Source organism: Callithrix jacchus, chromosome 5 (genome assembly GCF_049354715.1).
Source record: "Callithrix jacchus isolate 240 chromosome 5, calJac240_pri, whole genome shotgun sequence".
NCBI classification, from domain to species: domain Eukaryota; kingdom Metazoa; phylum Chordata; class Mammalia; order Primates; family Cebidae; genus Callithrix; species Callithrix jacchus.
This window is the reverse complement of record NC_133506.1, coordinates 95,892,630-95,917,917: the sequence shown is the minus strand read 5'-3', so window position 1 is coordinate 95,917,917 and position 25,288 is coordinate 95,892,630. Positions and strand designations below refer to the sequence as shown.

General features: G+C 34.4%; 1 protein-coding gene across 19 annotated transcripts in view; it reads left to right on the top strand.

Moving 5' to 3' along the window:
- BCAS3 (BCAS3 microtubule associated cell migration factor) overlaps window positions 1-25,288 on the top strand; it is a 754,554-nt gene that overhangs the window by 255,691 nt on the left and 473,575 nt on the right. For all 19 annotated transcript variants that reach the window (XM_078373699.1, XM_078373700.1, XM_078373696.1 and 16 more), the window contains 3 exons: window positions 2,348-2,431; window positions 11,977-12,147; window positions 19,338-19,431. In XM_078373699.1, the coding sequence (XP_078229825.1) occupies window positions 2,348-2,431; window positions 11,977-12,147; window positions 19,338-19,431 (349 nt within the window). The remainder of the gene's footprint in view (window positions 1-2,347; window positions 2,432-11,976; window positions 12,148-19,337; window positions 19,432-25,288) is intronic.

Below are 25,288 nucleotides of genomic sequence, written 5' to 3'. Positions count from 1 at the left end.
TTAAAATAGAAAAAGAAAATGGTGTCTTGCTATAGCCACTTAGGTCTCAGAAAGTGTATAGGACCCTCCCTGTAGCAGTTCTGTTCAGCAGTCTCCCAATGTCTCCCTATGTTAAGTTTCAGGGCTTGGGAGGGTTGAAGGTCTCTCCTCTGGCTAAGATTGCATGATTCAATGGTGGGGAAGTGGGCTGCTGGAGTTCTTTTACTTATCCTTGCCTTGTGTTAGGAAGTCACTCTCAGCCTATCCTAGCCAAGCAGGCTGTCTTCCTTCTCCTACCCACTTTTGCTGTTTCCTGTTACTTCTCTGTTGAATTCTAGTCTTCTTCCTTGGACAATGTATTTGAAGTGTGACTCTCTATGCATTATTTTGGTTCTCCTGTGTGGAGGACATGAGCATGAAATGGTTCTTGACCAATCCTTTCTTTCACAAAAATAACATAGTATATATGCTCTTTGGAAAACTGTTTTTCTTTTGCTCAATAGTATTTCCTGGAAACTAGTTGATTTGAATAGAATTTTGCACTGTGGAAAATTCTGACTTGTCCTTAATTTTGTTGAACCAAGATGCAAATGTAATTTTCTGGTGATTCTACATTTTAGATAAAAATTTCTGTCTTAGTTACTTTTATGTAGAACTAGTGACTCAGTTGTAGTTGAATTTGAAAGGTAAGAATAGGACCAGGCATGGTTGGTGTTTCATGCCTGTAGTCCCAGCGCTTTAGAAAGCTAAGGTGGGTGGATCACTTGAGGCCAGGAGTTTGAGACCAGCCTGGCCAACATGGCGAAACCCCATATCTACTAGAAATACACACACAAAAAATAGCCAGGTGTGGTGGTGCATGCCTGTAATCCTAGCTACTTGGGAGTCTGAGGCAGGAAAATTGCCTCAACCCGAGGGGAAGAGGTTGCAGTGAGCTGAAATGATACCACTGCACTCCAGTCTGGGTGATAGAGTGATACTCTGTTTCTGGAAAAAAAAGAAAAAGAAAGGAAGGAAGGTAAGAGTGTTGTTTATTTTTATATATTTGTCCTTGAGTATTTTAATTGCCAGAAGCAGAGAATAAGCAGTAACCTTTCTTTCCTTGCTCATGCAGCAGGAGGCAGCAGAGGAATAATTTTCATAATTCTTCAAATGTGTGTTTGTGGTTGAATGAGTGAGGGAGAAAAAGATTCTGTTTGCTAAAATGATCACTCTATGTGAAACCACATTTGATGACCACCTATCATTTGGAAAATTCCTCACTTCTCTCTTTGAAATCTACTTAAGCGTCATTCAGTGTGAAATAACAGATGATCTAAAAAAAAATCTTAACTTTGCATCATATAATACTTTTAAAGGTTTTCCATTCTATGATAATATATTACTATTGCTTTCAGGGATATTTAAAATAACAATGTCAGTGATGAAGAAAATTTTGAATTAAGAATAAAAGGATTACATATCAGTCTTCATCAGAGGATCTGGTTTTAAACTATGTAAAGCTTTTTTACTTTTTATGTTTTGGGAGATACAGATTCTCTGTGAATTCCAAAGGTTTTAAAAAACTCATGATGTGAAGTTCTAATACTCTACCCTTGTCATCTTGTTTTTTTTTTAAGTGTTAAACATACAAATCTGGCTAATGACTTTTTTTTACTAAATGTAGGAAGTGAGGACCAGTGGTGAATTTAATCCTTGTTTATTACTTAGCAAATGAAATAATCATGTATCTCAAAGTAGGGATTCACTTTGAAAATGGGCAGTTTGCTTTATTCATATCAGTCACAAATAAGGATATGTCTTTTTTATTCCTAATGGTAAAAGCTTAAGCTATCTGAAGTGGACAGCTAGTAAATTTTTCATAGTTGATTTACACGTAATTGTAACACTTTTCCTCTGACACAGTTGAAAATGCAAATATGGCAAAATCTTTTGTCTACTTTTTATGTTTTCTTTTATAATCTTTGTGGAGGAATTAACAGGATAAAACATATAATTTGTTAACATGTCAGAGATTTAAGTTAGGAAGTCATGTGTAAGTCCTTTGAATATGTTTTTAAAATTTATTTGTGGAAAGGCCACCAGACCCCAATCCTACCATTTCAGAGTTTATGGATTCTTAAAGACTATTCATCTTGTAATTAAAACCGTAGTTGAGCATGAAACTGCTTGAGTGGCACCAGTAGATTATAAAAAGGGGTAAAATGTCTCAGCAGCGCATTTAGCTGTTTGTCTGAAATACATTCATGCAAACATTCCCTCCTATCACCATCACTATGCGTGGTGAATAAACTCTATCCTAATAGCCTACAGAGTTAAACCGAGTAATAGAAATGACTTTCTGGTTTTCTCCCTCTCTTTTTCTCAGTTGATTCGATGTCATCAGTCCCGTGGTGGAGCCTGTGGAGACAACATTCAGTCTTACACTGCCACAGTTATTAGTGCTGCTAAAGTGAGTACCTCTGAAATCTCGGAGAGTTGTGATTATGTGTAGTAATTGTTCAGATTTCTCTCCTGAATTATATTTTCGATTGTAATGATTGTAGTGCTTGTACGTCTCCAATTTTAAATATTTTAAGTTTGTTAGCTAGCTTCAAATCTGTTATCAAATTACTACCACATTTGGGAAAAGCTTTCCATGTTTTAAACAGTGACTTCTGGATTCTCTGTGATTTGCATCATTCTATCTACACTGACCTCCTTTTGCTTCTTTGAACATTTCTGAGTCTTCTCATGAAAAGAATATTATTCCCTATGAAAACTTGAGTCAGTTCCTTGTCACATTCAAAGATTCTTTCATATCGAGGGGCTGCCCCCTTCATGTTTGTCAAGTGAGCTCTTTTTTTTCATGTGTATGAGGGTGAATTTTGATGACGGCCGGTAAACTTTATGCTGATTATAAGGTATTCTTACAACCACTAACCTTTTGAATTGTGAAGTATATAACAAAACAATTCTAATAATAGGAATGACAGAGTGAATCTAAATGACAGCATATAATAGAAAGCACAACCATTGAGAAAAGAACAGTTTAAAGCAAACCACAGAGTAGGAATCAAAGGTCACACTGTTTTATGTAAAAAAAAATACAAAAATACTTCATATTTATTTGATCACAGATGCTTACATGATGTGCTTCAGAATGTGTTCCTTGGGTTGATGAGAGAAGCATTACGTAGTTTGCACCCAAAAGAGAATTAACCTTTAAGTCTTTATGCCTATAATACTATGAATTTTAGATTTCAGATATCTTTTTTTTTTTTTTTTTTCTTAAGACAGGGTCTCACTCTGACAGCTTAGGCTGGAGTGAACACCCACCTCAGCCTCTCAAGTAGCTGGGATGACACGCGCGTGCTGCCATGCCAGACTAATTTTTTGTATAGTTTGTAGAGACAGGGTTTTCCCATGTTACCCAGGCTGGTCTTGAACTTCTGAGCCCAAACAATTCGCCCATCTCAGCCTCCCAAAGTGCTGGGGTTATAGGTGTGCACCACCGCACCCAGCAGTTACAGAGATCTTAATAAAGATTGCTCACTTTTTAATTGTGTATAAAAAATTATGATGGTTATTTCAGTGAAGAGCTGAGAGAGTATTTAGAAAGCATTTTTAGTATTAGTCTCCTTATTTATCTACAAAATATAAGAATGAGATCTTTATCTCAAGTATTAGACTCCTTTTCAACTTCTTTATCTAATACACATGGATCACAATAGCTTAGCTTATGATCATTTTTAGTCATTTTCAGTTATGGAATGGAGAATAACTTTTCAGCTCCTGTTTGCTATTCTTATGTTTTTATGTGCTTATATAAAAACAAAGTGACATTCAGTCCGTGTTTTGTTGTGGACCGCTGGAGGGAGTGAGACTGGACTTAAGATGTTTTAAAAATAACAAGTGCAGGACAGACGAAGTGGCTCCCACTAGTAATGCCAGCACTTTGGGAGGCCGAGGCCGGTGGATCACGAGGTTGGGGGTTCAAGACCAGCCTGACCAAGATGGTGAAACCCCTCTCTACTAAAAATACAAAGATCAGCTCGGTATGGTGGCGGGTGCCTGTAATCCCTGCTACTCAGGAGGCTGAGGCAGAGAATTGCTTGAACCTGGGCGGTAGAGGTTGCAGTGAGCCGAGATCACACCACTAGATTCCAACCTGGACTACAGAGTGAGACTCTGTCTCAAAATAAATAAATAAATAAAAATAAAATAACAAGTGTAGACTTCCCACTTTCTCATACCTCAGTATTGGGAACTGTGAGGCATATACTCATGTCTTCCACTTTGAAGACTCTAAGAAATTATGTTTAATATAACACCTTAGGACTGGATACTGTGGCTCATGCCTATAATCCCAGCACTTTGGGAGGCTGAGGTGGGAGAATCACATGAGCTCAGGAATTTCAGACCAGCTTAGGTAGGCAACATAGTGAGACCCTATCTCTAAAAAAAATATATAAAAATAATCTGAGTGTGGTGGTGCATGCCTGTTGTCCCAGCTACTCCAGAAGTTGAGGTGGGAAGTTTGCTTGAGCTTTGGAGGCCAAGGCTACAGTGAGCCATGATTGCACCAGCAGTCCATTGCACTGCACTCCAGCCTGGGCAACAGTGTGAGATTCTGTCTCAAAAAAAAAAAAAACCATCTTAGTTCAATTTTCAGTAGGCTATTGGCCATTAATAGGTTGGTTATAATTCATTATAAGCTCTGGCAATATATAAATTTCTGCAATTGGTTTTTGAATAAAGTGGGTAACGTTTAATTTTAGTTTAATTGTTTTTGCCTGATGTCAATGCTTATTCATATTCATGATTATAAATTTACAAAATAAAGGGAAAAATCACTAATGAACATTAAAGTTACCTGTCTTTTGATAGCATGTGTGTTTGTGTATACATGCATATTTTAATTCTTATTACTTATTTATATTTAACATTTTTTCCTTTTTTGAGACAGTCTTGCTTTGCTGGGAGTGTAGTGTCATGCTCATGGCTCACTACAACCTCCAACTCCTGGCTCAAGCAATCTTCATGCCTTGGTCTTAAGGGCTGGAATTACAGGCATCAGCCACTGTGCCTGGTCTGCATGTTTAATTTTTAGAAACACTCTGATTCTAATTGTATAGTGTACCCTGACCTTTTAACTTATAATAAATATACCTAATTCAAATATCATTAAATATTGTTGAAAACATTTTTTTCATGTTCATATGTTTTATATATATATATATATATATATATATATATATATATATACATTTTTCCATATCCTCATAATATTGGACTCCTAATCAGAGAGTATGAATATTTTGGAATTAAAACATATTGTCAAGTTATTTTGTTAAAACTTTTTCTAGACCGGGTATGGTGGCTCATGCCTATAATACCAGCACTTTGGGAGGCCAAGGCAGGCAGATCACCTGAGATCAGGAGTTCGAGACCAGCCTGACAAACATGGAGAAACCCTCTCTCCACTAAAAATACAAAAATTAGCTGGGCATGGTGGTACATACCTGTAATCCCAGCTATTTGGGGAGGCTCAGGCAGGAGAATCTCTTGAACCTGGGAGGTGGACATTGCGGTGAGCCAAGATTGTGCCATTGCACTCCAGCCTGGGCAACAGGAGTGAAACCCTTTCTCAAAAACAAACAAAAAGAACACCCAACATTAGACGGGTGTGGTGGTGCCTGCCTGTAATCCCAGCTACTCAGGAGGTTGAGGCAGGAGAATCGCTTGAACCTAGGAGGCAGAGGTTGCAGTGAGCTGAGACTGGGCCACTGCACTCCAGCCTGGGTGACAGAGTGAGACTCTGTCTCAAATGAAACGAAACAAAAACAGAAAAACTGCACAACTTTTTCTAGACATAGAGGGATCCTTCATTTCACTTTCAAAGTTTGGATATTTTATATAGAAAAGATTGAAAAGTTGGAATGATTTCTCCCCCTAAATGGTACTAAGAAGGTATTAGAGAAATGTTTTTAAATGTTTGTAGTTAAATTAACTATTTGAGGTATGAAACAGTTCTACTTTTGTGTGGTAACTACATCAGAATGACTTCTCGAATTACATAGTATAATTCTAGATATATTTTTTCTTTTTACTCTTACATTATGTGTTGTACTCCTCTTAGTGTGTTAACTTGTGAAAACTCATACATGTGTAATCTCTTTACTTTTCTGTTTGAGAGAATATAAGGGTTATTTTTTTTAAAAAAACCTGCAAAGAGGTTTCCAGACCTAGAAATGTCTAGAGAATTCTTTTTAACCTTTAAGAATAAACAATGGCAAAAGTACAAAAACTCTTCCAGAGAATAAGAAAAGGCAGGTTATGCCCAATCTGGTTTGATGAAGCCAGCTCACCTCAATACTAAAACTTTACAAGAACATTATAATGCAAGAACACTACAGTCTGAATCAATGAACATAGATGTGAAAAAGCTTAAATAAAATATTTGCAGAAAAACGTCATTATAAAGAATACAATATACTGTGTCACAGTCCATTTGGGATAAGAATATATAGGACATGAGTAATATATAGGACACAATATATTCTGTTTCACAATCCATTTAGTGTTAGAATATATAGGACACAATTCTCTAGTATATAGGACAATATATAATGTGTCACAATCCATTTGAGATAAACCACAATGTAAGACTGGTTTATGACTCAAGATCAATGAGCATAATTTGCACATTTAACAGGAGAAAATTATATGCTTATCTCAATAGATGAATAAAAACTATTTGATAAAATTGAACATATATTCATTGATAATATCTTTATAAATAGTGATAGTTTCTGGTTCTCTGGATTTTTAAATTTTTCTCAAATTATCAAACTTGTTTAAACACAGTAAACCTAGTTATACTGAAGTCTGTTTCTGATAACTCTAATGTCTAGTTCCCTTTTGGGTCTGTTTCTGCCGTGTGTTGTTTCTGTTGGTTCTTATTTATAATGACTTGAGCCCTTGTGAAGTGGTATTGTTTGTCTGGGGTAATACCTGAGGTTTTTGTCTCATACCAAGGAAATTGAAGACGCACACACACAAGGAGTGGGTTTAAGAGCGGAAGTTTAAAAGGCGAAAGAAAGAAGAGAGCTTCCGCCTGAAGAGGGAGGGGGCCGGAGCTGGTTTCCGGGATTGGGGTGAGATGCGATTGGTTTTATAGATGAGCTTGAGGAGGCAGTGTTTGATTTACATAGGGTGTAGTGGATTGGTTGGACTAGGTGTGCCATTTACATAGCATGTGTAGAGGCTGGCTATCCCAACATAATTTTTTATTATGCAAATGGAGTCTCTACCTGGCTGGTGCCATGTCGCCTGCACATATGGTGACAAAGAAAAGGGAAGAGGGAAACTCTGTGTTGAATATATCTGACTTCTAGGGATCCCTTTTCTGTTGTCACAGCTGCTAGCATTTCACCTATGCAAGCTTCCACTTGCTTATCTATGCTTGCAGCTTGATCGTTTAGGCTGCTTTTTGTTAGAAAAGAAATGATTTGGGGGCTGATTTTTTACTCTCACTAACTCCCTAAATAATTTCTTTTTAACTCCTATGAAACTTATTTGCCAGAATTTATTTCAAAACTTTTTAGAAATAGTTTTGAGTTTGGGATGACAGTGGAGTTCTGGGACAGTATTAATCTTGAATAATAATCCAGTTTTAGGGATTGAGATTATTTAAGTAAATTCACCTGCAATAGCTGTGCTCACGTTATTGCTCTAGGTGCACTCTTCTATTGTATATTTCTTTATGTTCAAATCCAAACTTGGAGGGAATATTACCAGTTAGACCCATTTGAGAGGGCTTTGACTCTCGTGTATGACTTTCTAGTTCTAGCTCTCAAAAACACACTTAGTTTCTCAACATCCTACCTCCTGCTTCCCAGAATCACCAGATACCTCTAGGCCTAAATGCCCAGCTGAAATGTCTGGATTTCCTTATTCTTTCTGATTCTGACCTTGTAACTCTTCACCATGTTGTTAAATATTCAGTACTTTCAAGCAGCATTTTACAGAAATACTTTTATTTTCCTAGTTGTTCTCGTTAGTGGAAATCAGATTGATCTGACTTCCCCACCCTGTCATTGTTAAAAATAGAAAATACATTTTTTTATTTCAAGGTGATAAATTTTTTGAGATATAACATGGAAAGTACGTTAAAAGGACATGTAGTATGTACTCCTTAAGAAAAATTCTTATCTTAAAGTAATTTTACAGTTATTTTATTAAGTCACTTTCTCTGAAAACATACTACTCTTTTTTGCTCTTTCTGATGACGTCTTCCTTTGTGGCTTCATAGAGGTTATTAGCTACTTTGTTGTTCAGAAGGATTAATTATTAATTTTTTTGTCTTAAATTATTTTGTCTCACTGCATGTGAGGATGAATATATTCATTGCATATACACTCGGAGCTCCTTAGAGGAAATAATCTTTTTTACATTTTCTGCATTTTCAAATTCAGCTTTATAATATTTATGCTACTAATGTTTTTCCTTTGATTTTCATCACAAGTAGTTTGACTTTTCTCATTAAAAATATGAGTCATGATTTTCTATGGCAGTGAGAAAGAAAAAAGTTAATATTGAAATTCCTCACATGAGATTATTTGACACATTTATAAAATCTTGGTCCATATTTTCTGTTTCCCTCATTATGATCTTATTTTCATGTGTGTTAACCCCGGTGTGGTCAATTGATTTAATAAAACTGCCCCTGTTTTCTCTTGTTATCTGATAACTTCTTAATGACAACTAACAGCTTTTGTGAGAGCAGCACCATTAGCACTAATGGATAGGGAGGCCAACTGATACGGCATGGGAAAGGTTAAAGATGACTAGTGACCCTTCAGCAAATCTGCTTGCAGCAGAACAGAATAAGTACCATGCTCATTGGAATTATAGGTCATAACGGATTTTCTAACACTTCTGTTATAGTCTCTAATGTTCAGCTGTCTTACAGCTACAGTTTAGTTCTGTGAGTACTTGTGTGAAGATTAATCAGTGATTTAATGAACTTTTTAATGTAGATACCTCGGATTGTGAGGACACTCAATCTCATTTTTCATTCCTTTTGTCCAGGTTATATTTTTTTCGTTTCTATTTTTTGCTGAGGCTTTATAATTTTTCATATATATTTGAGAAAATATATACATACTCTGTTTACTAAAATTAATTGGAGAGACAAATTACTGTGAGGTGATTTAGATTTGCATTAAATAACATTATCAGTTAACTTCTGGACACTAGTGCTCATAGATGTGCCTGATTCTAACATGGAAACAAGTTTACCCTAAAACAAGGGTCTTTACAAATACAGAAAACTTCCAGCACTTCTCTATAGCCACCTTGGCTCTCTGCTTAGTTAATGGTTATGATAAATAGTAGTATCTTGTAACTTGCTATACAAAGTGCAGATTTGATTACTTAAATTTTGAGTTTAGATTTTTGTCCACTAATAAGGTGACTCCATCAATAGTCATAGTTCCCCCGACACCCTCCCACCCCCATCCCCAGGAAATATCAAGCACTCTTCATGTAATATGAGCCATTGACTATGAAATATACTGCTGTCTTCTCTTTGTGAATCTTTTCCCTGGTTCTCTTATGTTAACTTTTTTTTTTTAATTTCTATTTATTTTTATTTATAATTGTTTTGATAATCATCTTGATGAGGTATTACAGCTGTTTGGTCTTCATCTACTGGATTTTTATCTTGTGGTTTGCTTTGGTACATTACTTTCCACTTTTTATATGCTCCAGTTCTTTTAGTTTTATTCCTATTCATTGGTATAAAAGCATGAAATAATAGGCTTAGGGGCAAATGAGGAGGATATACAACCAAAGACTTTAAAACTAAAAGGCATTCCTTTGATAAAGGGATAGCTGCATTTAAGTGAGAGCATCTCCATTAGCATTAATGGAGTGAGTACATCAGCTGAGGCATCTCAGAGGTTAATCAGGCTTCCTGGCCTGCTCTTGACATCAATACACTGTGGCGCCTGATTCTGTTGGTCCGTCAGAGGCTTACTTGACAACACTCTAACAGACTTTGTGTAAGTCATTTCTTGTGAATTATTGAAAGAAATGTTTGGCTGCTAATTGAGGAACACTAATGTGTTTTATAATCACTGGAGTTTGAGTTTTTAGCACTAAACAAAACAATTACAATTGATTTGTGGCTTTTTCTTGGTTTTAGTTAGCTGTAAGTTATATCTTTTTGTGTGAATTCAACAGATAGCTTTGCTGGTCATTTTAATTTAAGTATTTATTAGTCCATTATGGATCTTAATTTTTCCTCTTTTCTACCCATCAGACCTCTGTGTTTTATATTCATTAGATGTGAGATCACAAGTAGTTACAGAAATAGATAGTAACAGAAATAGACACTACAGGACAGTGGTTAAAAACCAGGCTATGGAGATAGATGATCCCAGTTTTGAATTCTGACTTTGTCATTGGGTAACTGTTTGAGCTGCCATTTTGCTTAACTTCCCTAGCCTCAATTTTCTCTTTCATAAAATTAAAGTATCTGAAGAAATCTATCAGCATAGTTTATGTTAAGTGCCTTCACCAGTCCCTAGTCCATAGAAAAGGCACTGTGGAACATAGCTACAGGAAAATAATGCATCTATTATTAGTGCTAGTTTTATGGTATTTTAATAGAACATTTCTTCGTAAAATACTTCTCCCCTTTTTAATTTTAATCTAATTGTTGCTTAAATCACATTTCATGAATTAAAATTTGAAATATCATGTATATAATAGTTTATATTCTCAAATTTAGTCATAGCATGTGCCAGAACTAGGTGAGGATATTTGTTTTTCGTAATTGTTTTAGAAAAGATAGTCACCTAATTGAGGATTAACTTGAAATATTTTAATGGAACTTTTTTCTTACAACATGAGAATTGGAAAAATATACCTAATATTATTTAAAATGTAAAATATCTGTGTATTCTAGGCTGCCTGTTTTAGTTCTAATGATGACACTCTTCAGCAATGTGTGACTCACCTACATTTGTCTTTGGTAGCCTTCTTCCTTTCATTTTGTTTTCTATAGACTCAGGAACTTGAAGCTTTATTCCTTTCAGATGAAAAAAACTTGTTGTTTAAAGAAATTTTTCTATTAATGTGTATGAGAATAATCAGATATTTACATAGAAGAAGGTATATTACATGAGTTAGTTTTACTCTTTGGTTTTGAATGAAATGGAACTGAAATGTAATTACAAACATCTTAAGTTATCTTTAATTGAAATAATATAGTAGGAGCACCACATTTTAATTGTTTTTTGTTACCAGATAGAAAATAACTCTCTTAACTAGTTTAGTATGATACTTCATTCATCCAGTAATTAATATCTTGAACAGAGACTGTATTTTCTGTATGCTAAATCTTGGTGTACAGAATTCTATAACAGCATATTTGTAGATTTGCTTTGGAAGCACTTTCTTTTCCACATACATATTCTACTAATGTCTCAGTCTTTTTCATACTAGAAAATAGATATACAATTAAATTTACAATATTTCAAAAATTGAACATTTCATAGTTTCTACTTCTATGTCATTAGTTTTAAGATGTATACATTAAGAGGAGGGAATGAAAGAAATATCTTTTATAAAAGTGTAATTGTACCCTTATGTAAAACAGAGCTCTTTACTCTTTAATTTTTTTAACTATGGCTTTATCCCTGCCATGGTGAAGTCTTAGCTTGAGGGAACGGCATCAGTAAAGTCTTTAAAGATGTAAATTTTGGTATATCAAAAGACTTTAAAGACTTTACTGATGCCGTTCCCTCAAACTAATACTGATATTCTAATTAAAATTCAAGGTCATTAAAAGTCAGGCTGAATGTCTGTGGTAGTTTATTGCTATATAAAATATTGTCAGAGAATAAAGAATTTAACATTATGATTAGGAAAACTAAAAAAATGCATATTTCTATGTCGTGTCCAAATACTGATGTGAAGTCATATATTTTACCTTTTATTGTACAGACATTGAAAAGTGGCCTGACAATGGTGGGGAAAGTGGTGACTCAGCTGACAGGCACACTGCCTTCAGGTGTGACAGAAGATGACGTTGCCATCCACAGTAATTCACGGCGGAGTCCTTTGGTCCCAGGCATCATCACAGTTATTGACACTGAAACTGTTGGAGAGGGCCAGGTAAGAAGAACTTTTGGTGTGCGCAATGTGTGTTACCTGCAAAGATGGGGCTAAGATCAAGATTAGTCAAAATGTATTTGGCCTAGTAGATTATTAATTTGGAATTTTAGGAATTGAGATTATTTCAGTTGATGTGTTTCTTTAAAAATGATTAGTAACATGTTAAAACCTGTTATTTTGAACATTATTAATGTCTCAAACCTGAAGGCAAAGTCAAGGTTGTAAGGTTCTAAGATTCTCTTCTTGCTCTGTGAGAATATTTGTTTCATAAATACGTAATTATGTAATGTTTCATACTGTTCTGTTCATAATCGTCTTTTTCTTCTTAACTTGCCACCCCAGAGACTCAACTATTGTTTCTTTTTCATGTATAGTGACATTTGTCATAACCTAAATGATAAGATTAATAAATTTCTCCTTCCTTCCTTCCTTCCTTCCTTCCTTCCTTCCTTCCTTCCTTCCTTCCTTCCTTCCATCCATCCTTCCTTCTCTCTCTCTCTCTTTCTTTCTTTCCTCTTTTTTTTTTTTTAAGATGGTGTTGCCCAGGCTGGAGTGCAGTGGATCTATCTTGGCTCACTGCATTCGCTGCCTCCTGGGTTGACATAATTCTCCTGCCACAGCCTCCCAAGTAGCTGAGATTATAGGCACGTGCCACCACGCTTAGCCTATTTTTATGTTTTTATTATTGATTGATTGATTGAGACAGAGTCTTGCTCTGTCCACCAGGCTGGAGTGCAATGGCATGATCTTGGCTTACTGCAACCTCTGCCTCCTGGGTTCAGATGATTCCCCTGCCTCAGCCTTCTGAGTAGCTGGGATTATAGGTGTTTGTCACCATGCCCTGCTAATTTTTATATTTTTCAGTAGAGTCAAGTTTCTCCATGTTGGCCAGGCTGGTCTCGAACTCCTGACCTCAAGTGATCTGCCTGCCTCAGCCTCCCAAAATGCTGGAAGTCACTGTGCTCAGCCTTGATTTTTGTAATTTTAGTAAGGACAGGGTTTGCCATGTTTTCCTGGCTGGTTTTGAACTCCTGGCCTCAGATGATAATGCTTGCTTCGGTCTCCCAAAATGCTAGGATTACAGGCATGAGCCACTGCCCCTGGTCATATAAATTTCTTTTTAAAGGCAGGACCATACTTATTTAAAGGAATTTATAAAAATTAATAGTTGCAAGTTACATAATTTAGTGAGTAGTATCACAGTTTATAACAGCTGTTTTCTTTTCTATAAAAATATGTGAAAGTAGCATATCACAATACATATGTGGCAATAGCTTATTATAAAATCTCGTGTCTTCTGATACAGTGTTGTGAAATTTAAAAAATCGACCTTCAGAAATATTTACAGTGGGTGATTATAAGCATGAAAATGCATGTTACCTTTGCATATAAATCTTGCTGGTAAGATAGCATTTGGGTGTTTTCTCCCTCATGCACTCTTGAACTTTGTTTTCTTTTATATCATAGTCTTCATTTTAAATAAATGTTTCTTAAAGGAAGGCAATTTTTTTATTCTGATGATCATTGATATAAAAATGCAATCGAAAATCAATTCCTAGAGTGAGATAGGAATAGACAGTATTTGTGAAATAAAATTCCTGTTAGTTTTTATACAGAATATATAATTGTGTATTCAGAACACAATGGTTAGAAACTGTGTGAGCTGTTAGAGTATTAACCTTAAATATTGCATATGTTTTGAGAAAATGTTTCCAGTATATATGGGTCGACATCTTGATGAAAAATTACATATGGCAGCTACTTATGTGCTAGTTCCTATAGTAAGATTAATGGCATCAAGAAAATTTTATTGCAATTAAAACAAAAAAAAAACTTTGAAATTCTGGGTTATTAAATGTGGCTGTTGTATTTTACTTGAAATCTGAATAATAATTCTCTGCCTCTCCTGTCTTAACTTTGTGGTTAGCCAAATATGTTACAAATTTGTATTTTTTTAATGACATGCTGGAAAACTTTTCAGTTGACTCTAATAACTGTGTTAATTAGTTGAACTGGATACACAGAAATGTTCTCTTTTTTAATTGAAATGAAATTTATTAACCTTTAGTGTTGTGAGTGTTAGAGTGAAAAAATTCCTTTTGTTCTTTGATTTTTGATTCTTAAGTAATTCATCTATAAGGCCACCCACATTTATTGGGTAGTAGCAAGTCTCAACATTGTCTAGGTCCATACATCTTTTAAAGATCCAGCATTTGTTGATAGAGAGATTTGGCGTTATTTCAAAAAAGAAAATATTATCTCAGCATTTTTGATGAAATAGAGGTGTAATTTGTATATTTATTTTGTTAAACGGAAGTATGGGGACATATATAAAAATGTAACATTTAGGCCTATATTTTAAAATGTGGTTTAATTTTTTTCTTCAAGTTCATTAACTTTTTATTACCTTTAAAAAGGAAGTCTTCATTTTGGAGTATAGAAATAGACTATAGATTGCAGAGTTGCAAAAGTTCGTTTGTGATAAATGTATTGATAACACTTGAAACAAAGACATTGATTAAGAAGAATCATAGAAATGCTAACTTTTGAAAGTTAAGAATCTTACATGTTGTTCAACATAGAACATTCTGCCTTTTCTGTTATTGGTTGGTAGCCCCAATCTTCCACGTGTGACATATTCTGAAATTTTAACTTGATTAAAAAATTGTTAGAGGACAGGAAAGAAATTGATTTTCAATAAAAGGGAAATTAGTATGTACATTTTTAAAGAGTTATAATTTTTAAAGCAAGATTTGTACAGTATGATACTATCTTTCTTTTAATTAACATGAATCTGTTTTTTGTCAATAAAATGTTTTCTTCCTGATAAGTAGTTCAGTTGGAGTACAGGCTCTTTTTAGATTATGCCGGATTGTATTCAAACTGCAGTGGTTAATGTCATAGATTTATTGCTTTTAGCCAGTTTGGTTGATGTTTAGCCTAAACTATAATATTTTTCCTTTTCCAGATACAACTTAGATTGTTTATGAAAGGCTGACAATACATTGACTTTTTCTGTTTAAATCCATTGAGCCTTTAATAATGATATTTTTTGTGTTTACAATGATAGTATATAAAATTAGATTCACCATCTTTCTGATGCCATATCGATTAGTTTAATTTTATGGTGATGGGATCGTTGTGTGTTAACTGCATTAAGGAGGAATGGATTTGATTGACTTTGCATCCATTTTTATCTGTGTTACTTTCATGTTTTATTTAAAAGCATTTCTTGACCAGAATAAGTTAACTGGTATAATTTGCTTTTTACACGTTTATATAGTTGAAGTTAGCAATGTGGCAAAATCTCTAATGGAAATAAAATGCTTCAGAATGATGACATAAATCTGAGCTATTTCTTGCTTGAGGAGCAAGTGTTATTCAAAATAATTTAATAGCTTCTGAGGTGTTTTGTTCATATGATAAAGGCTTATCCACCTTATATCAATTCATGTGCTCTGCTTTGTTTAATGTAGTCAGGTTGTTAATAGAAACTTAAGAGTTCATTCTGCTTTGTTAAGTGGTGAGTAAAGGTTCCATGTCTTAGGAAAATTATATTGAAAATTATATCTCTGACATGAATGGTTTTAGGCTAGATGATGATGCAATGGAGAACATTATTCCAAAAGTATCTGGTTGTTTATATTTGTGAAATTCATAAAGAAAACATTCAAAGAATCTTACGTAGTGGTAAGATTAATGTGCCTTTTTGCTGGATAGCTTCTATCTTTATTATTGCCATCAAATTGAATACTCAGTGCTAATTGTGTTGGAAGAAAACATATAGGGTGTAGGGTTATAATATACAGAAGGAAAGGGAATCTTGTAGATAAAGTTTAAAGTAGAAAAATGGGCAAAAGATAGAAATAGATATTTCACAGAAAAAAATAAAATACGGTTGGCCATTGAACAACATGGGTTTGAACTGCACAGGTCCACTTATATGTGGATTTTATTTGTCACTACCAGCCCTTAGACAGTAAGACCAACCCCTTCTTTTCCTGGCTTTCCTCCTCGTCCTCAGCTTACTCATTTCGAAGACATTGAAGAGGAAGACCTTTAAGATTGAGTCACTTTCACTTAATGAACAGTAAATATATTTTCTGCTTGCTTTATTGTAAGAATGTAATCTATAATATGAATAACATACAAAATATGTGTTAATCGACAATTCTTTGTCATCATTTAGGCTTTCAGTCAATAGTAGGCTATCACTTGTTAAATACTGGGGAAGCAAAAGTCATATGCAGATTTTCAGCTGTGCAGGGGGTTAGCATTTGTAAAACATGAGTTGTTCAAAGGTCAAGTATACATAAAAATGACATGAAGTATACCCATATCTTCACTTGTTATTAATATAAGAGAGCTGCAAATTAGAAGAGAGATACCACTTTTTACTTATCAGAAACGGAGCCACTCAAAAGCTTGCAATATATTCTATATTTTTAACTTTTAGTTTTGAAATCATTTTAGACTAACAGTAAGTCGCACATGCCTTTCACCTTACTTCCTTCAACTTAACCCGAATGACGATATATTTTGTAGCTATAGTGCAGTACCAAAGGAAGAAAATTTTCTGAGTGATGGGGGTTTAAAAAAAAAACTCGCTTGGTGCGGTGGCTCATGTCTGTAATCTCAGCACTTTGGGAGGCTGAGGCAGGCAGATCGTCTGAGGTTGGGAGTTTGAGACCAGCCTGACCAGCATGGAGAAACCCCATTTCTACTAAAAATAAAATAAAAATTTAGCTGGGCTTGGTGGGTATGCCTGTAATCCCAGCTACTCGGGAGGCTGAGGCAAGAGAATCACTTGAACCTGGGAGGCAGAGGATGCAGTGAGCCAAGGTTGTGCCACTGAACTCCAGCCTGGCAACAGAACGAAACTCTGTCTCAAAAAAAAAGTTGAAATTTAAAAAAATATGTCATGTAAACAGTAACCATAATGGAATTAGAGTGGCTATAGTAATATTAAAGACTTTACCTCAAGAAGTATTGCTAGAGTAAAAGAGAGACATTTCTTTCATTGATAATAAAAAGGTCAATATGATAAAACAATTGTGAATACATAATACAGATAAAACAATTTTTTTTCTTTTTTTGCTCTGTGATACTTGTTCTAGAAAACCATTATTAATATGTATAATTAATAAAACAATTATTAGTGCATAAATTCCTAGCAACACAGCCCCTGAAAACATTGAACAAAATCTGACAGAATTGAAAGAAGAAATTTTAGCTCTTTGTTACAGCCCAAGCTTTCAATAATTTATTCTCATTAGTTGATAGGAGTAAGCACTCTCTAATTTTCCCCATGCATGTTAGTAAACACGTACGACTATTTATTAAATAATTGATAGAACAATTGGATAGAAAATTAGAAAAGACTTAGAAGACTTGATTGACGTTATTTACCAACTTGACCACCCAAAACCTGTGGAATGCACATTAATTTCAAAAACATCTGGGACATTCATTTTACATGATAGAGCAGATGCTGGCCATGAAACAAATCTCAATAACTTTAAAAGGATTAAAGTCATGCAGAGTATTTCTCTAAGGACAGTGAAAATCAATAACAAAATTCAATTTGGAGAATTTCCAAATATTTGGAAATAAAACGTACTTGTAAATAACTCATGGGTTGAAGAAAGAAGCTTAGGGACATTAGAAAATATTTTGAATTGAATGAAAATGAAAACAGAACATATAAAAATTTAAGGAGTGTAGCTATACTATTATATGGAGGAAAATGTACAGCTTTAAATGCTTATTAGGAAAAGAATATGGTCTGAAATTAATAATGCAAGTGTTCCCCTTAAAAGACTATAAAAAGAGGAGCAAGTTATAACCAATGCAAGGCAAATTAAGCAAATAATAAAGATCTGGATGGAAATTGATGGAACAGCAAACAGTGAAATATTGGGAAAATCTAAAATTGATTCTTTGAAAAGATCAATATAATCAATGTATTTGTAGCTAGATTGAAGTGGAGGTTCTAGCTAGAGCAATAAGTTTTAAAGATTGGAAAGGATAACATTTCAGACATTTTTGTGATGGCTTGTGATCGATATGATATTGTAGAGCATCACTGAAGTGTAAAGTTAAAATGGGTAGCTTTTATGGTATGCAAGTTGTATCTTTGTAAATCTTTCACGCACACAAATACTATCTTGGTGCTTAAGTACATTGTTTTTTGGGCTATATTTGGAAATACGTTGTTACTGATAGAAAAACTGTTCTAGTCATTTACTCTGTATCTTTCAGGGCAGGTATAACATTTGGCTTTATTCAGAGCTCTTAGCAGGGTATTTTACACATAGTAGGACTTTAGTCTAACATGCATTTTTGAAAGAAAAAACTTAGCATTGCCAGTGTAGGACAACTTCCAAGGTTACTTCAAATTAAATTTCTCTGTGTCTAAATATCATGTTCCAAAATTGGTGTAATAGGTTTTCTTTCTGAAACATTAGGTAAGAACAGTTTTTCAAAAGTTGTTGAACTAATGATGGGAAATTATATAGCTGTAAATTATATTTCAGTATAGCCTTAAAAATTAAGAGGAGTGAATAAAAGAAACTCCATTTGAGATACAGAGCTACCTAAAAATACACCTCTGCTTTTATGATTTGGTAGTAGTTTCAAAGTTGTTCTATTTTTCTCTGTAAACTAGGAGTTGAAGAACACACCTTTCAAACTATAATATGAAAATGTTATTGGTTGATTTCTCTGTACACCTCCTTGTTTTTGTTTAACATGTTATTTTCCCTGTTCTCATGTTATATTTCAATAATGGGCAAAAAAATTGTGATTTTCCAGCAGATCCCATAACACAGTAAGACCTATATTTCCTGTCCTTGGATAAAGCTCTAAGTGATTTTGTAAAGAATTGAAAATAGTTGATTGTATTATTTTTTTTTCTCTGAACCTATACTTGAAGAAGTAATTGTTTCTGTCATCTACAGTCAAGTTTGCTACTCTTTATTTAGAGTTTATATGACTGATCTGCTTAGGGGCATGTTATATCTCTTTCTTGATTCTAAAATGGAATTCTCTCCTTATATTGACAAGCATGATTTACTAGAGAGGAAACGTTATTTGGTCAGTGGAATTGTGATGTACCTTCTTATAGTCTTCAAGCTTGGTTATTGGTGAGAAAATATATACCTCCATTTGTCTTTATTTCTTTTGCGAAGGTACTTGTGAGTGAGGATTCTGACAGTGATGGTATTGTGGCCCACTTCCCTGCCCATGAGAAGCCAGTGTGCTGCATGGCTTTTAATACAAGTGGTAAGTTTCTCTCTCTCTCTCTCTCTCTCGTAGACCATTTATATAATGGGTTTTTCCAGCCAAATATGAAATATGGAATCTGACTTTTCTTCATGCATCAGTGTGTATCAGAAAAGTTATGAAGTTATCATATTGAATAGATGAATTTATAATAAAAATTTAATACTCTAAAATTAGTTTTGTTCTCAATAAAGTAGCTTTCAAACAGTAGCCATTTAAGCAGTTATTGAGTTATATTAATTTATATTTATAATTACTCCAAGAACTTCAGTATTCCAAACTAGAATATTAATAGATATGAGCAGTGCTTTTTTTGTAACTTGAAGTTTCTATGTAACTTACAACACTTTGTAAGCTAATTTAATTTTCTCTGATTTTGTTTAGTGGTGTTCTTTGTTTTTCTGTTTGTTGTTAAGGTTTACTCCTTTTTCTTATATCTCTTTAGTTCCTTTTAATATAGCATGTGATTTGTACCTCTTAATTTTTTTTGCAATGTCACGCACAGTTGTCTTAAATTCTGCATTTGTAAGATTTTTAATTTTTTATTTAATTTTAAAATTATTTTTTAAAAAGATACAGACAGAGTCTCACTATGCTGCCCAGACTGATCCTGAACTTGTGGCCTCAAGCAATTCTCTTGCCTTAGCCTCCCAAAGTGTTGCCACCATGCTTGGCCAGATTTTTTTCATTATGATGTTTTTATATTTCTCCATTCCTTGGATATCTGTTAACTGGAATTTAAGTTTAGAGGTATAAATCCATTCAGGCTGAGGAGTTTTTGTTTGTTTGTTTCTAAACTTCTTAAGTATTGCTGTCTACTTAATTTCATTCCCATGGGAGACACATTATTTTAGGTTGTCTCCCTATTTGTGGTGCTACATTTGATCACATGACTAGGTAATGACAATCACATATCTACATTATTGGAAATAGGGTTTTCTTGTGGAGATTAACAAGTACTGACATTATTTCTGAAGCAACTTTTTAATAAATAATTTTGTTACATTGAAGGTTGTAGAATGGTGGGCTGTTTTCTTAAGTCTGTCCTGGTCTCTGCATTTATTGACTGTTATTCTTCTATAGAAAACATTTTCTCTCATCAGCCAGGATTAAACAATATTTCTCCTATATATCAAAAGTAGTATAAATGCCTAATTCTCTCTCTCTCTCTCTCTTTTTAAATGACCATTTTTCACATTATGGAGTTGGTGTAATATTCCAGTAGTAGAAAACAAGTTACAGGTTGAGTACTATATATCTGAAATGCTTGGAACCAGAAGTCTTTCTGATTTCAATATTTTTCTTTTTTGCTTTTGGAATATTTGCATATATATTGTTATCTTGGGGGTGAGACTCAAGTCTAAACACAAAATTTGTTTCATGGACACCCTGTACACATAGCCTGAAGGTGATTTGATACAGTATTTTAAGCAATTTTGTGCAGGAAGCATAGTTTTGACTGTGTTTTAACTGAGACTTAGTACATGAGGTCAGGTGTGGATTCTCCAGTTGTGGCATCATGTCAGCCCTCTAGTTTTGAAGCATTTCAGAGCATTTTGGTTTGTGTTATAGGAAGAACATAAATTTTTGGGAATATTTTGGTGTTTCAGATTAGGGATGCTCAATCTGTATTTTAAAAATGCTTTGTAAATAAAACTGCTGTTTTGTTTTCAGAGCTTGTATAGTCATCAGAAACTTGCAGTCTCTTCAGATCTTACCCATTTGGTTGATGTACCTAAGGAGCATGCTATTTTAATCTTAGTTTTCAGAAATGGTTATATTACTTAAAATTGATGAGAAAAGCCCATCCTTTTCTCCTTCCTTTCATCTTTTCAAATGAAGAATGATAGTAAGAGATTATCATTATATAGAGATACTATTTTATAAAGCACTTCAAATAATCTATCCTCTAATATCTTAAGTTATCTTTGATTAAGGGAGCAGGATTTTTATCGTGATTGGTGATCAGTAGGATTGATTTAATTAATAAAGGCAAGATATATTAAAATTATCTGAATATTGTAGAAATTAAGTTAAATGTGAAAAAAACAGTCTGGAAGTTATGTTACTTGTAGCATTCCACTTGGAATAACCAGTATGGCTCATTTTGATATTCCATCTGTTATGTCAAATCTCCTTTTTGCTAGTGTACATTTCACATAAGTCCTACAGTGCTTCTGATACTGGCAGCTGTGTTTTTTTCCTATGACTTTGCATTATAAGAAGAATATATTTTATAATATAAAGAGTGTTGCAGTCATCTCTTATCATCATCTGCAATTAATTTTCTATCATAAAATGGTTTCATAATTTTGATCTACATTTGCCATTTGATTTCTTTGACCTCTCACATTTGTGTTTATATAATAAGGTTAAAAATAGCAATATTTATACCTGTTTTTCTGTGTTGCTGGGACACTAGGTTTATAACTCTATGATGTAATTTATTTTGTGATAATCATTTGTTTAAATATTTGTTTCCCTTGCTAACTTCTCTGTTCCTCCTACAAAGAGATCAGATGTCATTATTCTTTGTATCTCTACTGCTTAGCATGGTGTCTCAGAGTAATAGGAAACTTAGTGAATTATTTTGAACTATTCCCCACTATGGATATATGACACTGTATTAGGCACTGTTTTGACAAAGAAGGTGATAGGTCAGTCCAGTACTTTTAAATACTTTTTTTCCTTATTTTTTAATAGAAATTTTGATGAGAGTTTACTGAAGTTCTTGTGGAATTTATTCCCTTTGAAATGGTTCACGATATATAGAGTTTTCTTATTCTGATATTACATAGTTGTTTTATATAGCAATCTATGAAGCTTGTTAATATCATTGGAAATAATCCCATATAGAGATCTGATTAGTAAATTGTATCTGTAAACTTGTGAGTGATGAAAATAATGGTTTTTAAAATATGATTTCACATTTATTTATAATTCTCTAAATATTGCTTATGCCTCAAAATTATGGTAGAGCCTATACTTTAATATATTAACAAAAAAGCACTTAAAATACTTATAATTTTTTAAAATCTTAGGTATTCTATTTTGTGGTTTTTTTGTTTTGAGATGGAGTTTTGCTGTTGTTACCCAGACTGGAGTGCAATGGTGCGATCTCCGCTCACTGCAACCTCCGCCTCCTGGGTTCAAGCAATTCTCCTGCCTCAGCCTCCTGAACAGCTGGGACTACAGGCGCGCACCAGCATGCCCAGCTAATTTTTTGTATTTTTAGTAGAGACGGGGTTTCAACATATTGACCAGGATGGTCTCGATCTCTTGACCTCGTGATCCACCCGCCTCGGCCTCCCAAAGTGCTGGGATTATAGGCGTGAGCCACTGCGCCCGGCCTTTATTTTGTGTTTTAAATAATTTCATTCTAAGAAAGTGGTTCTTAGGCTTTACCATATTGCTAACAGGATCCACGCTACGAAGATGTTTTAGAACCCTTTATCAAAAACGTTAATGCTTTCTGGTATGATTTCACCTGTTTCAGCTAACACATTGGAAGACACGTCTTTCACTAGGGACTCTATTCACCTTGACTGGCTGAGTCTTGGTAATTGCGTTAATAAGAGATAGTCCCTATGCATAGAGTCTGCTTGCTGGTCAGTTACAAATGCACAAATAGGGTCTTAAGGAAGGAAAACCCTTTGTGGAGTAAGGATAGCATGCTAGGGGATAAATATTAGCCTGGTTTTGAGGTACTGGAGACAGCTCTTCAAAAGAAAATCAATTCCAAGCTTGGACCTAAAAGATAAGTAATTAGAAAATAATGACTCAGGCTGCGCGCGGTGGCTCAAGCCTGTAATCCCAGCACTTTGGGAGGCGGAGGCGGGTGGATCATGAGGTCAAGAGCTCGAGACCATCTTGGTCAACATGGTGAGACCCCGTCTCTACTAAAAATACAAAAAAATTAGCTGGGCATGGTGGCGCGTACCTGTAATCCCAGCTACTCGGGAGGCTGAGGCAGGAGAATTGCCTGAACCCAGGAGGCGGAGGTTGCGGTGAGCTGAGATTACGCCATTGCACTACAGCCTGGGTCACAAGAGCGAAACTCCGTCTGAAAAAATAAGGAAAAGAAAATAATGACTCAGCGCCTGGGATCATATATATTATTTGAATGAAAGAGGCAAGAAAAATGTGGCACATTTGAAATAGATTGCGAACCGTAGTCTATATAGTGGACTCATTAGTTTGTTGTGCACAGATATGTTTTTCAATGTATTCTCGTTTCTGCAACATTTTATAAATCCTTTGTACCTGTTTAGATATCTGTATTCAGTGGAGGGTATATAACTCAGTAACTACTCATACAGTTGGTTTGCACAGTGCTTTATAGTAGCTGGTAGACAAAATTTTATGTAATTCCTTAAATTCATCTTATTTACTTTCAGCTTTGAGTATTTCTGCTGTTTTGAATGTTGACTTACTACTCGATTATTAGAAAACATGCAGAAAATGCTCAATTCTTAATTATTTGAAGTCTGGATATTTTTCTTTCTCTTTTTTTAGTTAGCAAGTGCTTATCAGTAGCTACCCAACTTTATTAAAAAAAATTTTTGGGGTTAGCCATAACTTCTAACTGTTAATCAGGTCATATCATTAGGTGACATTTTATTTTGCTCTGCTAGTTTCTGGTTCATATTTACTGTTCTAACCCTTCTGATTGATACACATATGTATACACACACATATACAGAGCATATGTTTGAGTAAGGAAACTGCACTGCTATTTGTAAATGCATAGATACCTCAGTAGCTCGGTTTTTTTCCCATAAATTATTATTTGTCTTATAGTTTTAAAAGTGTTTTTGTGAGATAAAATGATGTATTTTCTAGCACTCTTCATTTAAGTCCTCCACATTAGTAAATAAATTTACTAATGTGATTAAGAAATGGGACATTATAAAATGAGGTTGGAGTGCTCATAATCCCAGTGACCCAGGAGGCTGAGATGGGAGGACCACCACTTGAGGCCGGGAGTTTGAGATTAGCCTGATCAACATACCAAGATTATGTCTCTAAAAAAAAAACATGAAAAAAAAAATTAGCTGGGCATGGTGGCATGTGCCTGTAGTCCCAGCTACTTACTTGGGAAGCTGAGATGGAAGAATTGCTTGAACAAAGGAATTAAGGCTGCATTGAGCTCTGATCCCACCATTGCCCTCTAGCCTGGGTTACAGAGTAAGAGCCTGTCTGGGAAAAAAATTAAAAATTAAATAAAATGAAGTAGTTCTCTGCACACTGACTGAATTCTATTTGTTAGGTTCTGAAATTTTATTAATTGGCATTTTGCACAAAGATATGTACTTTCAATAGGACTTAACACAGTAGTTACAGTTTTTAATTTAAATTGGCTTTTTCCAAAGTATAGCTTATAGATCCTCTAGTAATATACTCTAGTCTTTCTTTACCCATACATGTAACCATGTATGTATTAAAATTTATATTAGGAAGTTTTAACCCTCTAATAATTCTCTAATTTGGTTAAAGGCATTTTCATGGGATGTGTAATATAGTTAATAATAACAGTATTGCTTGTTAGAATACTTTTTACTAGTTTAGGGAAGTTCATGTAAAACAAACAAAACATGCAAAAAAGTTGATGGCATGATTTTTGTTTTTAAAGCTGACCTTACTCAAACCAGTTTACCTGTATTTGTCACTGGTACACTTAAGAATATAAAGAAATTTCTTTTAGTCTTTTTTTATTTAATTAAATTAATTATTTGTTTTTTGAGCTGGAGTGTTGCTCTGTCACCCAGGCTGGAGTGCAGTGGCAAAATCTTGGCTTATCACAGTCTCCGCCTCCTGGGTTTAAGTGATTCTCCTGCCACAGCCTCCCAAGTAGGTG